This window comes from Miscanthus floridulus, chromosome 8, assembly GCF_019320115.1.
Source record: "Miscanthus floridulus cultivar M001 chromosome 8, ASM1932011v1, whole genome shotgun sequence".
Lineage (NCBI taxonomy): Eukaryota > Viridiplantae > Streptophyta > Magnoliopsida > Poales > Poaceae > Miscanthus > Miscanthus floridulus.
This window is the reverse complement of record NC_089587.1, coordinates 32,879,659-32,901,956: the sequence shown is the minus strand read 5'-3', so window position 1 is coordinate 32,901,956 and position 22,298 is coordinate 32,879,659. Positions and strand designations below refer to the sequence as shown.

The 22,298-nt window shown below is 42.3% G+C and overlaps 1 protein-coding gene across 8 annotated transcripts; it reads left to right on the top strand.

The window, feature by feature from the left end:
- The first annotated feature begins 424 nt into the window (after nt 1-424).
- On the top strand, nt 425-21,516 carry LOC136471524 (uncharacterized). 8 transcript variants are annotated; one of them, XM_066469256.1, is made up of 7 exons: nt 425-522; nt 1,008-1,771; nt 1,864-2,413; nt 2,494-2,558; nt 2,806-2,930; nt 5,765-5,831; nt 21,398-21,516. In XM_066469256.1, exons 1-2 carry the CDS (start codon nt 478-480, stop codon nt 1,497-1,499), a joined length of 537 nt encoding a protein of 178 aa, XP_066325353.1. In that variant the 5' UTR covers nt 425-477; the 3' UTR covers nt 1,500-1,771; nt 1,864-2,413; nt 2,494-2,558; nt 2,806-2,930; nt 5,765-5,831; nt 21,398-21,516. The 8 variants fall into 8 exon arrangements, with proteins under 8 accessions (XP_066325353.1, XP_066325354.1, XP_066325355.1 ...); XM_066469257.1 differs by lacking the exon at nt 21,398-21,516 and adding an exon at nt 8,817-9,297; XM_066469258.1 differs by lacking the exon at nt 21,398-21,516 and adding an exon at nt 6,043-7,002.
- The last annotated feature ends 782 nt before the right edge of the window (nt 21,517-22,298 follow it).

Here is a 22,298-nt window from a genome sequence, read left to right as displayed (position 1 = left end):
TATGAATTTTTATAAAATGTATTTGAATCTCAAATTTTGTAGCAATGTTCATGAATAGATGTACTATGAATGTGCATAGTTTCGAATGTTTTAAAAACTTCTAATTATATATATATATATATATATATATATATATATATATATATATATATATATATATAATGGGGTTTTCACAATTGCATCGAAGATATGGTTTGCATGGAATATTTTGCCATAATAAGAATTCATGCACCGGGCCGGACCTGATCTCCTCTCGGCCCAACCCAGCAGCTGCATGAAAGGAATCCTTTCTTTGGGCTGATGCATGATTCAACTGAAATGAGCAGGCTAAGCTGCAGCCGAAACGCAAGGCCCAACTCAACTGTGATCCAAAGCTCGCGCTTTAAAAGGAGGCCGCTCGTCCAGTCGTCCTCTTCCACCAATCCTCACCGCCGCCGGTGTGTTCTAGGGCCTTCCCGCTTCTTCATCTTCTAACAAATGATGTGGTGGCGGCTCCTTGCTTGCACGATTGCTCGAATGGAAGTATGGAACCAACTCTATTGTTCCTCTGCCCCTGATCTCTGAACCTTCTGTTTTTATTTCTCCTTCGTGAATCGTGATGGTGGATCCCGTCATCGATCTCTTCACATGTTTCTGTTCTCGCCTTGTTCATTACATCTCGCCTTTGTTACGATGTTTTTGTTCTCGCGTTGTTCATTACAACTCGCCTTTGTTATGTTTGAACTGAGCACACTGATTGGTCCCTCTGGCATGATTACTGAGTTGCTACGAGGAGTTGCAGTGAGGTGCTCGGATATGAATCGACCATGGTGGAGTTTGTCAGGCTTCTCGTTCCTCCTTGTGGGCTTCGAGTTTGAAATACTCTCCAACATTTGATTTCCTTCTAAATCTTAGAGGAGCACTCATTTTTTTTTGAATGTTACACCCAATTTTTTAGTTGGCCTAGCGGAACTTTTATAAACTTGTGAAATGATGAATTAAAACAATTCACCATCTTCTCTATATAGGAATCCTCCTTCCGAAAGCGGCTAACGGATAGGGCCACGTCGCCCTTTAGCCCCCTGCCGTCAGATCCGGTGAATAAGCGATACTATCCGTCATTGTGGATCGGCTCGGGCGTCGACCCGGGAAGGCGCGCGAACCTGCTCGACCTGGCCTCCGCGTCCTTGTTCGAGTACCGCCGCCTCTCGCCATCGCTCCGGCGGCCGGCGCACCCGCAGGCGCGCCTCCCGTCGCCCTACGGCCAGATGCCCGCCCCCAGTGCCGGCGGGGCCCACCACGCTCGCTCGCTCTTCCAGCAGCTCTTGGAGCCGGCCGCGCCCGCGCTGGGGAGCAGCCACGCCGACGGCCAAGGGCGTCTCGCACTTCCATGGCCAGGGGCCTGTGCCACCGCGCCGCCGCGCCGGGGGTGGGTCTGCCCCGCCAGTGCCACCTCGCCCCACTACTACCCGCCAGGGCTGCCTCGCCTTTGTGCCAGAGCCTCCGCGCCGCCGCCGTGAGAGAGAGGGAGCGTGGCCCACCATTGAAACGGTACGGGCGAGCTGACCACTGGCGTGGCCTTGGCCCTCGGGCCACCGAATGTCGTGCCGCGCGCCGCCGTTGCCGGGGCAACTGGTGCGAGCATTGCTGGGGGCCATCTCAGCGCACGTCAGTGGCTCTTCGTTGTCGCCATCTAGGCTTGTTGCAGCCGCTGGAGGAACATCCCTAGGGTGTTCGATCAAATGTCAGTTCGGAACTCGCTCACACAATACCCCCAGGTGCCACTGCCAAGGTGTGCCTTCGTTCCTTCCTCGTTTGCTTGTCTACTAACTTGCTTCTGAAACAACAGAGGTTGAAGTGTTATGAACATCCTCGTGTTTGCAGATCCTGGGAGATTCAAGGTTGTGCAAATGCTGTTTAACACTTGCATGCATATGCAGGTACATTTTTGGCCTAGGTTTGCTGCTTATAGACAATGCTTAGACCTTGCAGACCAATATTACAGGTAGTGCAGCAAAATTAAATCTTATTCGTCAAAGATAACTGTGTTAGATGCAGAGAAGGCTTAGAATGAGCTTAGCATATTACTTTTCAACCATCTTGTGGAGTCCACCAAGTTTCTTCAGAATCACCTTGTTCAATAACAACACATAGCATGACCAAATAAACAGCTGAAAAATAAAGTGAAGTAATGTTTTGCATAAAAAATGCTGCATAACTCTCAGTCTGGTTGTTTTATCATTGCCTACCACTATATTTCTATCTGAGATTATGTCTCTGAACTGCATACAACCGTCCATGAGCAAGAAGCCGTTTCATTTGGAGCAGCTGGCCTCTGCCGATGCCATTCATGTTTCATGGGGCGTGTGCATGCTGTGCCACCGTGCGCACCATGTGCTTTCGTCATTGCCTCACCCACCAGGACACCACCTAGGTTGGTCCATTCCTGTTTGGTTTGTGCTGGTTAGTTTTGGTGCATTCCAATGTTTTACCTTAATTTCGGTAGCAATGCAGGGTGGACGCTAAGTTACATTGCAATAATGAAATGGGCATTCAAAGGACCAGGGATTGCTTGAAAGGTAGATTAATATCCTTCAATCATAATCTCTTATAAGTTATACCTACTTCTTCTATTCTTGCTGCTACATTGTATTTGCAACTTGATGCTTATGCAACATGAGTACCTTTGTGATGTCTGCATTCAATTCACCTTTGCCCCCCATTCTGAATTTCTGATGCTCCTGCAACTTCTCTAGCATAGTTTCTCATATTATGGTGCTCATCTTTTTAAGTGCATGGTTCTAAATCTTCGGTATTTGTTACCAGGTGTCATGCCAATACAAGCATGTGCATACACATCAATTAGCAGCTTCTGTATGTTTCCTGAAGTTATAAATTTGCTAGATGAACAAGGGAGTCTCCAAGGATGACTTAAAGAATTTCATGATTGTGTAAGTATTAACTTTCAGTATCATGCTTTGTACTTTCAGAATCTCAAACCTATTTTTTTTAAATTAAATTTATAGGTACAATATTCTAATTCTACGATTGTACTGTCAGATTTGATATAGCCTCATTCGTTTCGCTGAAAAAACAAGCCAAAACACTGTTCCGGCTGATTTGTTGTGAGAGAAAAACACGGTTCCGGCTAAAAAAGACGGATTACAAGAGAAGCGAACAGGGCCGCCGTTGTCTGCGATCAGCACCGCCGCCGCGCCCGCCCCCGCGCGCTGCGTGCTCCACACATTGATCGGGAGCAGCATTCTGAAAAATGTGGCGGTAGCCAGGCGGACGTGCATCAGACGACGACCCGAACCTCGGAAGTCACCTGTGGGGTGGTCCGTGGTCGGCAAATAAAATACTGCTAAGTCCTAACCAACAAAGCAATTCATCATTACATTTTAAACTTTTTGGAACCCACCTAACATCAACAATGGCCTGCCGCGCCCTAGGTTTTCTAGTACCAACTGAACTTTGGTTATTGCTGACAACGTGAGGGGAGAATTCTGGATGTAAGAGATTTGTTCTACCATTTTGAACATCTAAAAATCTGGAAAAGGTTCAGACCCCTTTAGAATTGAGAAAACTTTTCTATTTTCAATGTTTTTCCAATAAAAACAAATTCATTCCTGTAAAAATTCAATATAATTCCTTCGGAATCCCTGCTCTCAAAAAGAGCCCTTATGTACAGTACCATATATACTGTATTATCCATTAGAGGGCATGCAAGCTTTTGTATACTGTAGTTTGTGTAATGAATTCTTTGGTGAAACTCATAAGTTGTAGTTGTAGTTTTACATCCATTCAAACAAGTGGTTTCGGTGATCTAATCATATTCGGCCTGTTCGGCAGGACTGAAAAATACTGTTCCGGCTGATTGTTGTGAGAGAAAAATACTGTTCTGGCAGGACGTGAACAGTGATTTTGTGAGGTGGCCGGCCAACCAGCCAGCCGAACACTGCCATTACTTTTTGTTAACTTCAGTGCCAAAAACTCAAATACTTCTGAAAAGAAATTCTTCACATTTACGATGTAGGAGTATGTGAGACTCGAGTAAGATGACTGCCGTTTAAATATGCCTCATGCCAAGCCTATTCTATGCGCATACTAATATGCTCCATATGGATTCACCCAGCTAACGTAGCTGTTAGCTAATAGCTAATTATTAGCTGGATAGTAAGTAGGACGTTAGCTGGTTTATTTGTCTAGATGCTCCATCTGTATCAACATGTATCAATGTGTGTTAGCTGAAAAAAAAAAATCAGCGAAAAGAATCAACTAATAACGATATGTATCAACTAACAGTTAGCTGCTAAAAACATGTTAGACGGATTCAGCTAGATCCGACTAATGTGCCAACTAATTGTTAACTAAGCACATAGCTAACATCATCTATCTTACTAATTTCGCAATCCAGCTAATAGCAGCTGATACATTAAAAATGGTATTTTTTTCCCTCCCACCTATCTCTATCCACGTGATTTACACCAATAACAAATACTTAGAAATGAAGGGCATTATAAGCAAAAACCACCAGGAAACTTATCTTTTAGCTAATGGATCAATGGACACCTCACTAGCTACCTAGTTAATAGTTAGCTGGCTAATATTACTTGTGAACTAGCTAGCTAACTATTACCCGCTAGTGGGTCTAAACAATTGTTATTTAATTATTACCTGCTAGTGGATCAAACCGAGCTTAAACAATTGTTTTGTAGAGAATGGGCTTCCGTTTAATGCAAACTAGTCAGATCACGGCCCGTTCGCTTCGCTGAAAAACAAGCCGAAACACTATTTTGGCTAATTTGTTGTGAGAGAAAAATATCGTTTCAGCTAAAAAAACAAGTTAAAAAGTACGGATTATAAGACAAGAGAACAGGGCCTACATAAATCACTTCATCATTGAGCTTTGCTCGCGCCATCGCAAAATTCCGTTGACCAATAAACTCTATTATTTTCAACAAAAAATGCTCGCATAGTTGGTGCCTTGGTGGAATGATAATTGTTGCGCCATTTCCCCTCTACCGAGCGTGAGACTTGGTGTATGCGCATACATATGTTGCGCACAAAGGAATTAGACGCACTACCAACACTGTAGCAGCCAACTCATTAGTCTCTGTATATAGCCCTGTTTCAATATGATTCTGAATCAGACCATCACAAAACTGAGCCAAATAAGTCTTTGTTATTGCAGCATGCTCATGTAATTTGTCGTAAATTTCAAGCATTCCTGACGATGTCAGCACAGAAGCCTCAAACTAACTCTGCACTTAGCTACGCTAGTATGCTACTCTCTCCATCTAAGAAAGAAAACAATTCTAGCATAATATCATATTTTTAGTATCTTAAGTTTAACCAATTATAGATAAAAAAAATTAATATTTATGATATCAAATAATTATTATTAGATTAATTACGAAATGTATTTTCATAATAAATTAATTTGGAGCTATAAATATGAATATTATTCATTAGAAACTTAGTTAAATATTAACTAATTGAATTGGCGTGCAACTATTCTTTTTTTGACCGAGGGAGTAATACGTAGATGTAAATTCTCTTGCTGGACTTCTAAGAGAAAAAGCACGTGCACCATCTTGCTTATTAGAATGTTTACCACTGCCGCTGAACGGCATCCAGTGAAATATACCACTACTTGTTGACCATCTGCTCACTTCAAGTAGACTATAATCCTGCAATATCGCTTCATCATTGAACCTTGCTCATGCCATCTCAAAGTGGCATTAAGTATTAAACTAACATTGTTTTCTTCTAAAACTACTAGTGGTTGCAGAGTCGGTAATAGATGATGCGCCATTTCCCCTCTCCCGAGTGGACATTTCACAATGCAGGTAGATACGCATTAACTTGTGCAAATAAGCATTAGACGCATATCAACCCTCTACGGTCTTCTGCATTTCTATACATAATACATAGCCATATTTTGATAGGAGATTTGGATCAAACCCCGTGGGTTTGACTGTTGGTGCAATCAGCAATCTATTTTTCAGTTTGGTCAATCTCAACCAATCTTATCTGTTCGTTTTTGTATGATGCATCCAGAGTCAATTTGGCAGGGCTCTAGCTTTCATCATCTTGTGGAACAGTTTTCTTTGGTGAAGCTGAAATCGTTATAGAAAATATTTGATAAAATAACTTCAATGGTGGTTCTATTATAATTTGTGAGGAAGAGAAATCTCTCCTTTTTTTGCGAATAGGAAGAGAAATCTCTCTGTTAAAGCTCAGAGCAAAGAAGAGTATTTCTGCAACCTTTGATTGATGGATTCAAAAGTAATCTGCATTTTTGCTCTTATCTTTATTATTTCCTTATTCATTTCTTAATTCTTCTCGGTGTAGTCTCGAACCTTGTTTTCCTTGCTTATTTTAATTTTACTGTAGGGGCCAAGACCCCTCCAGATTCCTCAAAGAAAATGTGAGGAAGAGCTGAGAGAAGTCATGTTTTTGTCGATCCCCCACCAGTACAAAAACAACTCCATCTCCTTTGGGCTTTCTTTGTCGAATCCATTTCAGACCGTTGGGCAGGACTTCAGCCAGAGCCGTAGCTACTCCAAAAGTCCTGTCAAACGAGCCCCAAGCGTATTGGTAAAAGTCAGTGAAATTAAGTCGAGTCATCAAGTGGAAGCACAGTTCATCCAATACATGTAGTGAGCACGCTGTACACGCGTGTTTGCTAAACTAAGTGACGGCCACAGTCGAATGGTGCAGATATCTGATTGGTATTGCTATTTGCAAGCATTTCACTTGCCCAGCGATGGAGGATAATGTTAGTTGATCTCCACCAACGGTCTATTGGGTCTTTGGATCTGCGCCCTGATCGGGGGCGCCCAACCCTAATATTGTTGGTGGGCCCCTGTCGCACAACACTATAAAGAGAGGTGGGGATCGGGGCTATAACACGAGGTTGACCGGAGCCGCCGTGAGCCACCAACAGAAAACATAACCCGATCTAAAGAGGGTGTTGCCAGCGACGGGAAGACCCACTGACTTCGCCGCCACCAACCTCGCCGTCGCCTCTGCAGTGCCACCACCGGGACGTTGTACCTCGCGTCGCCGTAGGGACTGTGACTGCACTTCATCTCCGGTCGCTGCGGGCGCACTAGCTACCAAGGTACACCAACACCTAGAGTTTAGAACTTTGTAACAATGGTACCAGAGCCGAGTTGTCAGTGTATAGATCTAGTATGGGGTAGAGAATTGAAAAGAAATCGAAGAGTAACAGAGGGTTCGATCCGGTTCGGATTGAAACCCTAACCCTAACCGGGTAAAAAATGAAAAGAGACCGGGGGGTGGCGGGCGTCACTCAACTGCCGGTCACCACCGTCACCGAGTGGGGAAAGGTGCTGCACCGCCGCCTTCGCCGGTGCGCGGCAAGAAAAGAACAGAGCCGAGGTGAGAGATTCGATTTTTGGATCTAAAAGAGAGTCACCAAACCCCAACCCTAACAGGGTGAAGGAAAGGAGTAAGAAGAAGGACTCGGCTTCAAGAAGAACCCGAATCCAAGCTCAAACCCACGAAGAACTCGTTGGGGAAGATGAATAGTGACTCCAGTGAGACAAACCATAACCCTAACCCGCGCAAATAGCTCGGGGAAGAAGAACAATACGCAACCCTAACTCTAATCCCCAATCGGCAAAGTTCCGAGAAGAAAAGAAAGAAGATCCAAAAGAAAAGAAGGGGAAAGGGGAAGAGCTAGCAAGGCGGCTTACCTAACGAAACCCTAACTCGAGATGAGAAAGGGGAAGAGAGTGAACGGACATGGGGTAGGGGCTCCTACCTGGGTTCGCCCGCTCCGTCTCCACCGCCGGCAGTCGCGTGGACACCGCGCGGGAAGACAACCTTAGCCGCCGGGGTGGGAGAAGCGCCGCCGCACGATCTCCGCCTCGGGCTCGGGGCAAAAGGGCACCACCGTGGTGCCGCTCGATGGTGCCGCGCGTGGCTCCGGCCGCACGCGTGCGCCGGCGAGGGGTGCCATGGCGGAGCCGCCATCCCCTGCGGCGCGTCCGCTTCGCGCTCTCGGCTGTGCTCTGTCGCTCGCGGGGATGAGAGAAAGGGAAGATGGAAATGGAATTAGGGTTTCGGGGCACCGGCCGCGGCTCGCTTTTGATCTCCTGAGACGCGCGGACGACCGTCGATCTCAGATGAACGGCCAGCACTGATCGGACCGGGGTCCGGCCCAGGAGGGAGCGCGCGGGCGGGTGGCTTTGCCGGCCCAGGCCGAGGTTGCGGCCTGGGAGGCACAACGCGCGCGTTAGCAGACCATGTCGGGCCGATTTCATAGGCTACGCGTGTTGCTGGCCGCATGCGCTGCTGTTGCCAGCTGGGCCACGCGGAAATTTTCTGCTGCCAGGCTGAATGAATAGTAAACACAGAGTTTTGTTTTTATTATTTTCAGAAGCAAATTTTGATAGAATTTTGTCTAGTTTAATATCTCTGTTAAAATTTGAACCAATGGGATAATTTTTCACAGAATATTTGAGAAAAGTTTAATGCTTCTGAAAAATAGATAATGAATTTTTTTATGTTTCCGCTGCTAAAGAAATTGTTTATTCTCCAGTTATTTTGAACCAACGTGATATTTAATTTGAGAAAAAGAGATTTTGACATGATTATGATGTTGTTATTTTCTAACCAATGTTGTTAATAACAATATCGTAATTTTAATGATTTTGTGCATTAATTCTATTTCTATCCAACAGTGATGTAGAATTTGTGTATAAGAACAGTTGTATGTTTTAATTTTGACCAACGTTGAAATCAAGGCATGCAATCGTTGTTATTTTATTTATGTTCTCACTCTATATGAATTGTGTTGCAAGGCGGATACAACTTGATGCATTATATCAAAGATATCCACACTCTCAAAGGTGACAACTATATGGAGTGGAAGAAAAAGATTGACCTGGCCTTCATCTTGGCTGAGGTGGACCTGTGGCACCGGTGAGGGAGACAAACGAGGCTAATGCCGCTTGAACAACTAAAAAGAGGGATTTTGAATTCCAAAAGATGTCCTATGACCTTCAGCATAGGAAGTGGGTCACTGCCAACAAGAAATATTTGACTGTGATAAAGAACACGATTAAGCCTGCAATTGTGGGCTCAATTCCAGAGTGTGACACTATCACCGAGTACCTCGATAGAATAAAGTGTCAGTTCACTGGCTCTTCAAAGACATATGCTACCCAGCTGATAAAGCAGCTGGTGACAGAGAGTTACTCTAGAAATGGTGGCATAAGAGAGCTCACGATGCGTCATCGAAATTATGGCATTGTCGTTTAGGCCATATTTCGAGGGGGAGAATAAAAAGACTAGTTAAGAATAATATTCTTCCTCCATTAGAGCTCTCAGATTTAAAACAATACAGAGAATGCATAAAAGGAAAGTATGTAAAGAAAATTAAGAAAGATGTCAATCGAAGCGTAAGAATTTTACAGATTATTCACACAGACATCTGTGATCAGTTTCCTATAAAGAGTGTGGATGGTTATGATTCGTTCATAACATTCATAGATAATTACTCCCATTATGGCTACATTTATCCAATCAAAGAAAGAATAGAAGCATTGGATAAATTTAAGATATTTAAGGCAAAAGTTGAAAACCAACGCAATTTAAAGATTAAGATAGTCAGGTCTGACCATGGGGGAGAGTACTACGGTCGGCATACCCCATATGGCTAAATTCTTGGACCTTTTGCAAGGTTCTTACATGAGAATGGTATAGTAACCCAGTATTCTATACCGGGCGAACCTCAGCAGAATGAAGTAGCTGAAAGAAGCAATCGTACCCTGATGGACATGTTGTGCAGTATGATAAGTTACTCCACCTTACCGTTGAGCCTATGGATGGAGGCGTTAAAAACAGCCATTCATATTCTCAATAGTGTACCAAGTAAGTCGGTGCCTAAAACACCGTATGAGTTGTGGACAGGAAGAGTACCCTCACTAAACCACTCACATGTGTGGGAGAGTCCTGCTGAGGCTAAAGTATTTAACCCAAACATTGGAAAGCTAGATCCTAAAACAGTAAGTTGTCATTTTATTGGCTACCCAGAAAAGTCAAAAGGTTTTCGTTTCTACTGTCTGGATAGACATACAAAGTTTTTGGAAATGAGACGCTGTCTTCCTAGATGATGAAATGATGAGGGGGAGCATGGTAGCTCGAGAAATTGACCTTAAAGAGAAGCAGGTGTATGCGCCCACTCTAATAATTCATGAACCATTTTTCTCACTACCTGCTATCGCTGCACCAACAGTGCAAGATACTGTGGTGCCAGCACCTGTTGTTATTTCGCCTGTGGCAATAATGAATGACGATGAGGAACCTGTTCTTCATAATCCTGTAGAACCTATTACCACACATAAGAGGGAGCAACAACAGCCTCAAACAGAAGATGGACCAAATGTGGAGGCCCCTATAAGGTCTCAAAGAGTTAGAAAATCAGCTATTCCTGCTAACCATGAAGTATACAACACTGAGAAATTTCAAAAGGATGATGATCCCACCTCATTTGAAGAAGCCATGAGAAGTGATCATTCATCAAAGTGGTTTGAGGCCATGGAAGATGAAATGAAATCTATGAATGCCAATAAAGTTTGGGACTTAGAAATAATTCCTAAAGGAGCCAAAATAGTAGGCTGTAAATGGGTCTACAAAATAAAACTTGACTCTCAAGGGAATATAGAGAGATATAAAGCGCGACTTGTGGCAAAAGGCTTTACGCAAAGAGAAGGCATTGATTACAATGAGACCTTTTCTCTAGTCTCATGTAAGGATTCTTTCATAATCATAATGGCATTAGTGGCACATTACGATTTAGAATTACATCATATGGATGTAAAGACGACATTTCTCAACGGGGACTTGAAGGAAAATGTTTACATGGCACAACCGAAAGGTTTTGTCATGGAAGGAAAAGAACGAATAGGATGCCGCCTAAAGAAATTTATTTATGGATTAAAACAAGCTTCAAGACAGTGGTACTTGAAGTTTGATCAGACAATAAGGAATTTTAGGTTTAAAAAGAATATAGAGGACAATTGTGTCTATGCAAAGTTTAAGAATGAGAAGTTTATCTTCCTTGTCCTATATGTGGATGATATCTTACTTGCTAGTAGTGATGTCAGTCTACTACTGGAGACAAAGAAGTATTTGTCCTCAAAATTTGATATGAAAGATCTTGGTGAAGCTTCATTTGTTTTAGGGATTGAGATTCACTGAGATAGAAGTAAAGGGGTATTAGGACTGTCATAAAAGACATACATAGAAAAGATCTTAAAGAAATTTAGTATGCACAAATGTAGTCCTTCACCTGCTCCTATAGTCAAGGGCGACAAATATAGAGATTTTCAATGCCCTAGGAACTAGTATGAGATCGATCAAATGAAAACGGTTCCATATGCTTCAGCTATTGGAAGCTTGCAATATGCTCAAGTATGTACGTGTCTTGACTTGGCATTTGTTACTGGGTTACTTGGTAGATTCCAGAGCAATCCTAGAATAAAATACTAGAAATTGGTAAAGAAAGTCTTGCGTTATTTGCAAGGAACAAAAAGCCTCATGATGACGTATAGAAGATCATATTCACTCCATATAGTGGGATATTCTGATTCTGATTATGCGGGAGATGATAGAAAATCCATGTCTGAATATGTATTCACTCTCGTAGGGGGAGCTATTTCATGGAAAAGCTCAAAGCAAACCGTTACTACATCGTCCATAATGTATGTCGAGTTTGTAGCGTGTTATGAGGCAACGGGGCAGGTGAACTGGCTAAAGAAGTTCATACCCAATTTGAAAGTGGTTGACGACATCTATAGACCACTTAAGTTATACTACGATAATAATCTGGCAGTACAGTATGCTCATAACAATAAGTCAAGTGCTGCTGCCAAATACATTGACATAAAGTATTATATTGTGAAAGATAAAGTCTGGGATCATGTCATAAGTCTTGAGCATATAAGTATCGAAAAGATGCTTGTGGATCCACTTACAAAGGGCTTACCACCCAACGTGTTCAGAGAACATGTAGCTAGCATGGATTTAAGGGAAAGCTTATAATTCTTAGACAAAAGAAGGCCCAAAGTTAAGTATCTATTTCAGAACAGAGTGGTGTGTTGTACCTGTTAAATCTATCAACAATTGACCGTGACGATGAAATATGCTCTATGCGCTAATCTGTAATGAAATGAACAAAAGTAAATAATATGAAATTGAAAGATGGTAGTGAGATCAAGGGGGAGAATGTTAGTTGATCTTCACCGATAGGCTCAACGGCCTATTGGGCCCTTGGATCAGCACCTTGATCGGGGGCGCCCAACCCTAATATGGTTGGTGGGCCCCTGTCGCACAGCACTATAAAGAGAGGTGGGGATCATGGCTCTAACAACGAGGTTGATCGGAGCCACCGTGAGCCACCAACAGAAAACCTAACCCGATCTAAGAGGGTGCTGCCAGCGACGGGAAGACCCACTGACTTCGCCGCCACCAACCTCATCGTCGCCTCTGTAGTGCCACCATTGGGACGTTGTTCCTCGCGTCACCATAGGGACTATGACTACACTTCATCTCTGGTTGTTGTAGGCGCACTAGCTACCAAGGTACACTAATAGATGTTTTTTTACCTGCTAGATCTACACCTAGAGTTTATAACTTTCTAACAGATAATTGTTGTGGAAATATAAAAGTGTGCCTCCACATCTATCCTTTTTCATAACCTGCACGTTGATTATGGCCAGCCTCCCGCAGGTCTATAAGCATTTCAGCGCAGAACTTCAATTTTCTTTCCCTTTTCGTTGAGTTGTTGTAGCACCTTGCCACCTTTTTGTCGGCCAAGAAATAATAAAGGCTACACACACACATCCAAAAATATACATTCGAACTCTACTTTTCAAAAGGGTAGCCTTTATTTTTGAATGCACCTTCTCTGCTAGCTAGTTACTTCCAATTATTACAAAAATAAGTATATCAACTAGAACATAGTCTTTCATATGGTAATTTGACTAGCAACATTTATATGTGCTCCCTCCATTCACAAATATAATGAATTCTGATTTTGTCCTAAGTCAAATTATCCTGTGTTTAACCATGTTTATAGAAAAGCAAAAAGAAAATTTACATCAAATTGTGCACGTCGGATGTGGGATGTGGTCTGAATCACACACCAGTAGGGCTTTGGATGCCCGGGCCACCGCGGACCGAAGAACACAACAAGGATGTCACTCTTTCGTGATGACAAATGGATAAGTTTACAAGCAAACCACCAAAGGATAACCAACGTGCTTGCGTGACAAAGATCCGACTAGTTTCTAAGCAAACTAGCACAGAAACCATCGAAGCTCTCGCCCAGGAGGGACCCCATCAGGGCAAGGACGTCGTCGGGTTGACCTAGGTTGGCCGACAAGCCTAGGACGTCATCCTTGATCGTCAGATCAAGGGATGAACAACATGAGGTTGGAAGAGAGGGTAAAAGGGAGTTTGTATATTGATTTTGATGATTGAGTGTTGAATCCTTCAATCGGTCGTAATCCTCTCATATATATAGAGGGGGTGGTCTCATCCCAATAGAAAACAATTCCAAATCGTAATCTTTAAGTTTCCTATCAAAAATCTCATCCAAATTGAGTCCTAGTCGGTTTGGAACAGGCTTGAGAACTGGCTAGGCCAGTTTTCATAGGGCTTGGGCACCCACGAGTGCAGGCAAACTGGCCTGGCTGGTTTACAAGCTAGCCTAGCTAGTTCAAACTGGCCTGTCCGGTTCTGCTGCAGTCCGGTGTAGAAAATCTTCCAAAAATTGTAATTAATTCATCCATACTCCAAACGAGGCAAACCATATATGTTTTTCAATCAACTCGATGAGGGGAACGCAATGGTGCAATCAAATCATGCATTTGAGGAACTTGCCCAAACCAGCTTGGCCGGTCAGGCCGGTTCTAGTAGGGTCAGCAGCCCTGAAATGTTTTTTGTTCGTCCGGGCTCCAAATGCGATGATCCAAATATGTTTTCTGACCATCTAGACGATAGAAATATGATGGCAGAGTCCATTATATGATTTGGCTACTTTTGGTTGTCAACATATGCACCCCTGTTTTTAGGTGAACCTGAAAACAAAAGACAAACTAAAATAGCAACGATGTCCAACTCATTGGCTATCTAGTGGCTAAGGGCGATGTATACATCGGCAATATTTGTTCTAAGGGCGATACATGTATCGGCCATTGTTTGATGAGCTCTTAGGCTTCTTGCCAAACACTTGGAAAGTATTGTTTCAAATACCTCCCGTTTATTGCTCTAGGGAGACGTCCACCTTACAATGTCTCTAGCATATATGAATTTCCAAATATGACTTTGGTCACTTTTAATGGACCTTCCCATCTAGGTGACCACATGCCAAACTTGTTACTTTTCAATCCAAGAGGCAAAATAGTCTTCCACACTAAATCTCCATCTTGGAAAGATTTGCTTTTCACTTTCTTGTTATAAGCTCTTGCAACTCTAGCTTTATCTTTCTCAATCTCCTTCAAAGCTTGAATTCTCTTATCTATTACCTCATCAATATTATCCATCATAAGATCATGATACATAACAACAGATAAATCATTTTGCTTGGCAAGCCTGTATGCATCCAAATTCACCTCAATGGGCAACACGACCTCTTGACCATAAACAAGCTCAAAAGGAGTAACTTTAGTAGCACCATGTCTAGAGATGCGATGAGCCCACAAGGCCTCAGACAAGACTTTATGCCACCTTCTAGGATTGTCCTCAATCTTCTTCTTAATCAACTTGATCAGAGTCTTATTGCTCGATTTCGCTTGGCCATTGGCTTGAGCATAATAAGGAGATGAATTGAGCAACTTAGTCTTATATAATTCGGCAAAATCCCTCACTTTTTTAGACACAAAACAAGTTCCTTGATCCATAGTTAATATTTGGGGAATGCCGAATCTATGTATTATGTGCTCGGTGATAAACTCAATCACCTCTCTATGTGTCATATTTTTCAAAGGAACCACTTCAGTCCATTTAGTGTAATAATCTGTAGCCACCAAGACACAGTGATGTCCCTTTGATGATGGGGGATGTATTTGGCCAATGAAATCTAGCCCCGAACCTCTGAATGGCCATGGTTTGCTAATAGGATGCATCAACATAGCAGGGACCAGCTAAATATTACCAAACCATTGGCACTCTTCACAACCTTTGTAGTAGCGAAAGCAAACGACAATCATAGTGGGCCAATAGAAACCGACCCTCCTCAAGAGCCACTTCATCTTGGGAGCCGATTGCTGCATACCACAAATACCTTCATGGACTTCTCCCATAGCCACTCTAGCCTGATCATCATTCAAGCATTTAAGTAGAAAATCTTCGGCAGTTCTTCGATATAATTCATCATTATGCAAAATAAACTTGAAAGCACTTCGTCGAACCTTCTTATCAACTTTAATACCTGGATCTTGTAAATATGGAATAATGGGAGCCCTCCAATCACTTGAATCGGCTTTAGCATCAATAGGGAGCAATTTGAGACAATTCAGGGAAAAACTCATAGGCAAACCGGCCAGGCCGGTTCATTGGCCACTGTACATAGTAGAACTGGCCTGGCCGGTTTGGTAGCCTCCAGAGCAGCGATGCGATGCATCAGCTTTGTTTTTGTGTGAAAATTCCACCCACCAATGTCATAACATGATGTTTGTTGAGCCAACATGTTAGCTTTATGATTCTCATGCCTTGGAATATGCCGAATTTGAAATTTGGCAAATTGCTTGATAATGTCAAGGCACGTGTTAAAATATGCAATAGGTGATCCTTCAAAACATTAAACACACCAGCAACTTGTTGTACCATCAATAGAGAACCACCAAAGGCTCTAACATGTTTTACCTTCATGGATTGCTATATTGCAAGCCGAATAAGAAAACTTCACCTCCGGCTCGAATTTTGGTGCAAATGTAATTTAATCGGCTTGATGTTTCAAACAACACCATTGTGTGAAATAATGATTATGCCAACACCTTGGCCTTCTTTGCAAGCCAATTAATCATATTGTCACATCCATGAGGTAAATTCAGAATGCATATATCATGCCCCCAGGCCTTAAAGACACCAAAGTAAATTCCGTGGAGGGTCTTCTCATAGCACGATGGTTTGTAAGCACTCCTCGGCTATATTTTTATGCTAAGGGCGATAACAAAGTATCGGCCATATGAATTCATCCACAGAAGTATACATAACTGAAATATAACAATTTGACTCTTGAAATAGAGCACCATCGATAAGCAAAATGATTTGGCAACCCTTCATAACATAAAGACCCATACCAAGGATCAAAATAAAGAGTTGAGGGATAATCATGCATACCTAGGGATGAATTCCACATCGACATAGGCAGAGAATATGGATGATGCCATGACCAATGACTTTGATGATTTGGTGCAAACCTCTAATTTGGCAATTGTTTCTTGAATCTCCTTCCTTCCTTTTCCTTCATTACACCACTTACTTGAGCATCATCCTTCTAAGCTTGAATTCTTCCTTTAGAAACCCACAACAAGCTTTTTTTCTTTAGCTTCTCTACACTAAGCTTTTGTAGCTTGCTTCTTGCCACTTTGGTAAATCAATTTTATTTCTATTTTAGACAACAACAAATCTTTCTTAATTTTGAGCACTCTCACCTTCTTTTGTTCAGATTTGGCATCTACAATATTAATAAATGATTCTCCCACTTCTTATCACCATTAGCTAGATTTTTCAGCAATGTAATTGGCTTTTTCAATAGTTAAATTCAGATTTGAAACTTTTCTTCTTTTGGCCATCATACTTCACACGGTAAACTTGCTTTAGCACTTTCTTATTTGGTTGAGCTCCGAACCGATTCTGATCAAAATGGTCTTTATAAGATGATGATCTCTCTGAGTATCTTGGAGCTGCATACTCTATGTATTGTGGCTTAAAATATGGTGGAACATGTGCCTCTTGATCAAACCAGCCCCAAGATGAATAAGGATGAAAATATGCGGGCTGTGGTCCATATGACATGGGAATTGGCTGCTCAAAAGGAGAATGTGTTGCTGCTACATGGGACCTATTCCCTTGCCAATTCCACCCTTGAGATTTTGTTATGGAGGCAATCTTGATGATTGTACTTTTTGGCCGATAGTGTCATTCAATTCTGCTTCCTTCTTATATTTAGCTAGAAGTTCCTCGAAGCGAGCCTTTGCCCTTCTATCCTTCGCTTGTCATGACCTTTACCACCATAGCTCTATGAACATCCTTCTTCTTCCTCCCCATCTTGATAGAAATGCTCCAAAGAAGGATCCTTAGCCGATTCCCCTTCCTCAATGGATCAATCGCCTTTGCTTTAGCTGAAGAGATTCCACCTACCCCATAGTGTCTTCTGGAACCAAGATAATTTTGGTTGTCCTCTAGAGTATCTTCTATTTGCAATTCATGGACAACAACCTTGTCTTTACTGGGGCTCCACAATCTCTCCTGGGCATTTGAGCCTTGAGCTTTGAGTGATCAGCTACGCAAGTCGATTAAAATATGTTTGCCATCAAGACCAATTGAATCTAATTGGTCCATTTGTTGAGCTTTAGAAAATCTCAATCATCCTTTATCAATGGCTGATTGGATCACTCGATGAAACACATTGCAATTAGAAGTATTATGATCAGAAGAATTGTGCCACTTGGAATATGTAAGCCTTCTAAGTTTGAATAGATGGCAAAGCATTGTGATCAATGATTCTAATAAAAATTATTCTTGAGCAAAATATCAAAGACATGATCACAAAAAGTAAAGTCAAAGGTGTACTTTGATTTCTTTAACCGATTCTTTGTGGAGTTGGCTTTAAAGCTAGGCAAACGAATAGATCAGATTGACATCAAACCCATTCGGCCACACCTTTCTAGCTGCTTTTAGGAAGCTTTAGCTTTGAAAACTAGCACTATCGGCCTTGCCATATGGCATAATACGTTGGCCGATAGAATCTGAATTTGTTTTATCATCAACAAATAAAATGTCATTCTCAATCGGTCTTTTATAACTACTAGCAAGGATATCTCTAATAGATGCAAAAATTGAAATAGTATGACCGGATTGAAATTTGAGCAAAATATTTGTATTTTGTACCATGTTATCATGTTGAAGAAGTGTATGTCCTTGATTTGAATAATGTTGCTCTTCATCTCCTGAAAACAATCAACAGTAGAGGCCAAATCATCTGAAGACACATCGGTGGCTGCTGGAACCAGAGGAACCAACCTGGCGTGATTTAGCAGCAACGGTAAGGGATGAAACTGGCCTGGCCGGTTTCATCTGCACCACTGTGCATCTTTTCTTCCTTTTTGCTTATAGGGGCTTCATCTCCATCATCTTGATATGTTTTATTAGCTGAACATTGTTCGGCTATAATTTGAGGGTCGTCAATGATGTGGTAGTCACTAGATAAGTGTAACACCCTAGTGTTTGCCACTGGTTAAGCAATGGGTTTGAGCTCAAACATGGCATATTAAGTAATGATGAAGATGTCAAGGTCAAACCTATAGAAACGAGCCCCAACCTAAACTTGGATATTGCACCTTTGCTCGTCATAGACCCCTTTTTCAAGATATATGCTTGGGTGGTGTTATTGGAATATCTTCGTGTGTCTCACATCAATACCCATCTATATTGATCCATGGAAAAGTTTCGTGAAGTTTGGAATCAAGAAGTCATATGAAATGACGAGTTATGTCGTTGCTTGAATTATTTTATAAAGTGAATGGAATTCTCGATCGTCAACCAATCTTGAAACCATGCCCAAATCTAGATGAACTCTACAACAAAATTCATGAAAGGTTCATGTTGGGCAAATGCCAAGAAAATGCTCCAATGGATCAAAAAAGGATAATTTAAGCTTCATCGTGATTCTACTTTGGTCAAAGTAGAACAGCAGGATCTATACTAGTTTTGAGGTTGGACCTTAAATGAAAGTTGTAGTCCATATCATGTAGAACAAACTTTGTTTTTGGACTAAGAGCTAGATCATCTTGGAAGTAAGTCAAATCGAGGTCACAAGATCAAATTTGCTGCTGATTTCAGCACTTAGAAATATTCTAAGTCTAGAAATTCATCGACATTCGGCATTGACGTCTCGCAGTTCTCCGAAATTCGTTAAGCAACTCGATTGGGTCCAAAGATAAAAGTTGGAGTATACATGATGGAGATGGGCATGTATAAAGATGGCATTCGTTCGACTTCGTTTTGACCATCAATTTGGGCTTTTGTTCATCGCTGTCAACGCGCTAACGCTGTTAACTTGGAGATTAATTACCCACTATTGTGATGCTCAAATGACTAGAGTCCCTTAATGAGAAATGTAGAGCAGTTCGAGGTGAGCAAACTTCGTTTTTGGCCCAAGGTCTGATTTGGCCTGGAAGTGGCCCAAATCGGCTCCCCACGTCGCCCTCATCGATGCACGCCAGGTGTTCGACAGCAGGTCGATGCGTCGCCCATGCAGCAGAGCACGCCATCCATTGTTGACGCGCATCCCACCTCAGTGCCATGCGCCGGCTCGCTGCCTTGCTCCTCCATAACGAGCGCCAGAGCTTCCACACTCCTTCCTCTCACTCGCTGCTGCCAGCTTCTCGCTTCGCCGGTCGCTCTGCGCCGAGCTAGCAGCCATGGCCGCCATTGCCGAGCGGTGAAGCTCCTGCGCCGCTGTCGTTCTTCCACCTCCGAGCCTTCTCCGAACCTACCGAGTGCGCCACCACCTTCGCCGTCATTTGCCGCCCCTCCTGCGCCCCTTTTCCTATCGCCACGGCCGCCGTAGTGCCGTCGCCGCCGGAGCAGCCGCCGGCGTCCCGCCTGCTCGCGCGGCCAGCACGCCACAGGCCACCTCTGGCCATGCTGCGGCCACCTACGAGTGCGCGCCAACCTCCTGGTGCTTCCCCACCTTTCCCCTGCCGCCGCCGGCCCTTCTCCGGTCACCACCGACCGATTCCCCGGCGCCCTCTGTTCCAATCCACGTCAAGGACTTCGCGCAAGAATTTGAAGAAAGGGAGGGTCCTATCTGCAATGTCCTAGACTCATGTGAATAGTGCCATAAGGACTGGTTTGTAATTATTTTGCAGGAACTTTGGAAATTTATAGTAAATCGTAGAAAATTCGTAAAATAGTAAATAAGGACTTTTTGGAATCCTTGTGAAATTATCTATGAAGTGGATCTATAATATGGCATGTTTTAGTTTAAATATTTTGCGGTAAAAATAGATTTGTGCAGTAAGGTTGTAATACTAGTTGAATTTGTTATTTTTCATAACTGTAGATCTAGGGCTTCCAAATGAAGTGAAATTTTTGTGGCATGCTACTCATGTGATAGTTGATGTGTGGTAAAAATTTCATGAGTATTGGATGAATTATGAGTGAGTTATTGGTTTATCTTGCTCTCACATGATTTCTTGCTTTAGCAACTTGTCTTTTTCATAGAGGTTGCTATACATATTCAAATGGAGTGAAATTTGTACAGTAGACTATTGAGAGGATATGTGAGCCACTATAATTTTTGTAGAATTTATTGTATACTTTTGGTATATGTTCATTAAGTCACCTTGTTATCTAAAATAAATTAAGAGATGCATTAAAAGAATTTATTTGGTCATGGACACTAGGTTTTCTGGTGTTCTTTAGTCATGTGTGAAATGTTGGAAAAGTTGGTTTTGCTCAATTATGTATTTGCAACATAAGTTAATAATTATTTTCTTGCCGATGTGGTTTATGGACAGATCTGGGAACTTAGCAAAGTTCTTCATGATAATGTGCTTTGTTGTGAAACTTGTTTATACAAAAGTTGTAGATAATTCATGTATCTAGCTTCTATTAAAATTTGGTGTCATTTGGCCAAGTAGTTTAAGAGTTACAGCTGTTTAAAGTTGGGTTTTAGAAATAGCTGCTTTCTGTCAATTGTGGACCAGTTTCTGTAAATGGATATATTTGACTTAGTTAACTTGAGAATCATGCTAATATGATTAAAGATGAATTGTAGAAAATTCTATAAGCTTTCCAGATTGTCTTGTTACATGTCATTTGGATTTGTGTAACTTCAGTTATAGCTAAATCTTGTAGCTGCTGTTTGCATATCTAGAAATTGGCAGATTCCAATTATAGTGTTTGCTTGTATATTGTTAAGTGTGACTTATGCCTTGAATGATGACTGAGTTAGAGCACCTGAGATCTTGGAAAACTTGTGCCATGCTTGATGTGCTTGCTCTCTATAGTTAGTGGTGTGAGGTTAGTTAAATAGCTATTGGTGTCTATGTCTTGCATAATCTTGTGTTTGTCTTGAATGCTTATGTGACGCATCTTGTGTTACAATTCATCACATTCATACACATGCATCTTGCATCTCATTTAGGTACGCTAGATGAATCACGTGAAGGATGTGATGTGGAGCTGAACTCGAAGATTTGGTTTGGTGAATCTATCCCAAAGATGGAAGGACTAAGCAAGTGCTAGAACCGGAGATGTCACCAAGACGGTGCAAGCTAACTGAACTGACTTGTGTCGGATCCCAGGCAAGCCCCTGGAGCATTATAAGTCTCCTAATTTATAAAAGCAATTCTTTCTATATATGAGTTATATATTGTTGCATTAAGTTGTAGGAGTTGATTGAAACCGTTGATGCATTTATTACTATCCTTGCCTACCTTATTACCTTTTTACCCTGTTAGGTCAGGATCGAATAACTGCTTAGCCTTGCTTAGACCGGTAGCGATCGGTGATATCCGGTCACCTACATTATAGGTGGTTACTGGAAGAATTTAGCTATGGAAAGAATGATATCCTAGAATTAACCATGTGTGATGGATAATTGGAGACTGGACGGAAAAAGTTGGAGGCAACCAGACAGGGTTCTAGGGTGCTGTTAGTTTCCATCTGTGTCGATTAAGGACCGACCGTTGTTGGGCCTCGAGTCATGTTGAACGCATGCCTTACATTTAGCTGGCCGAATAAAGTACCTTCCGACCACGAAGCTAGGAGATTATTCGGGCCGAGTAGATTGCCCGCAGCGCACTGTGCCAGAGCAGGTGTGGTAGGACACGGGGGCAAGATGATAAGACCAAAGTGCAGTCGGTCGGCCCCCGGGTACATGTGGTTCCTGGCAAACTCGAGATTCCTGGATAGTTGACTCGGTGATCAATATCTCACTTTACCAGCTGGTTAGGAATCGATTCAAATCGCCATCGCTCCTGGATAGTGAGCACTTGACTCGAGTTACTGCATCGTAGTAATTATTATGGAACAATGATGGTTAT

Excerpts from the sequence above, each read along its gene's own strand:
- LOC136471524 (XM_066469256.1), top strand. The coding sequence starts at position 478 with ATGATGTGGTGGCGGCTCCTTGCTTGCACGATTGCTCGAATGGAA. Across the intron at positions 523-1,007 it reads GCACGATTGCTCGAATGGAA|GAATCCTCCTTCCGAAAGCG; the intron begins GTATGGAACCAA and ends TTCTCTATATAG.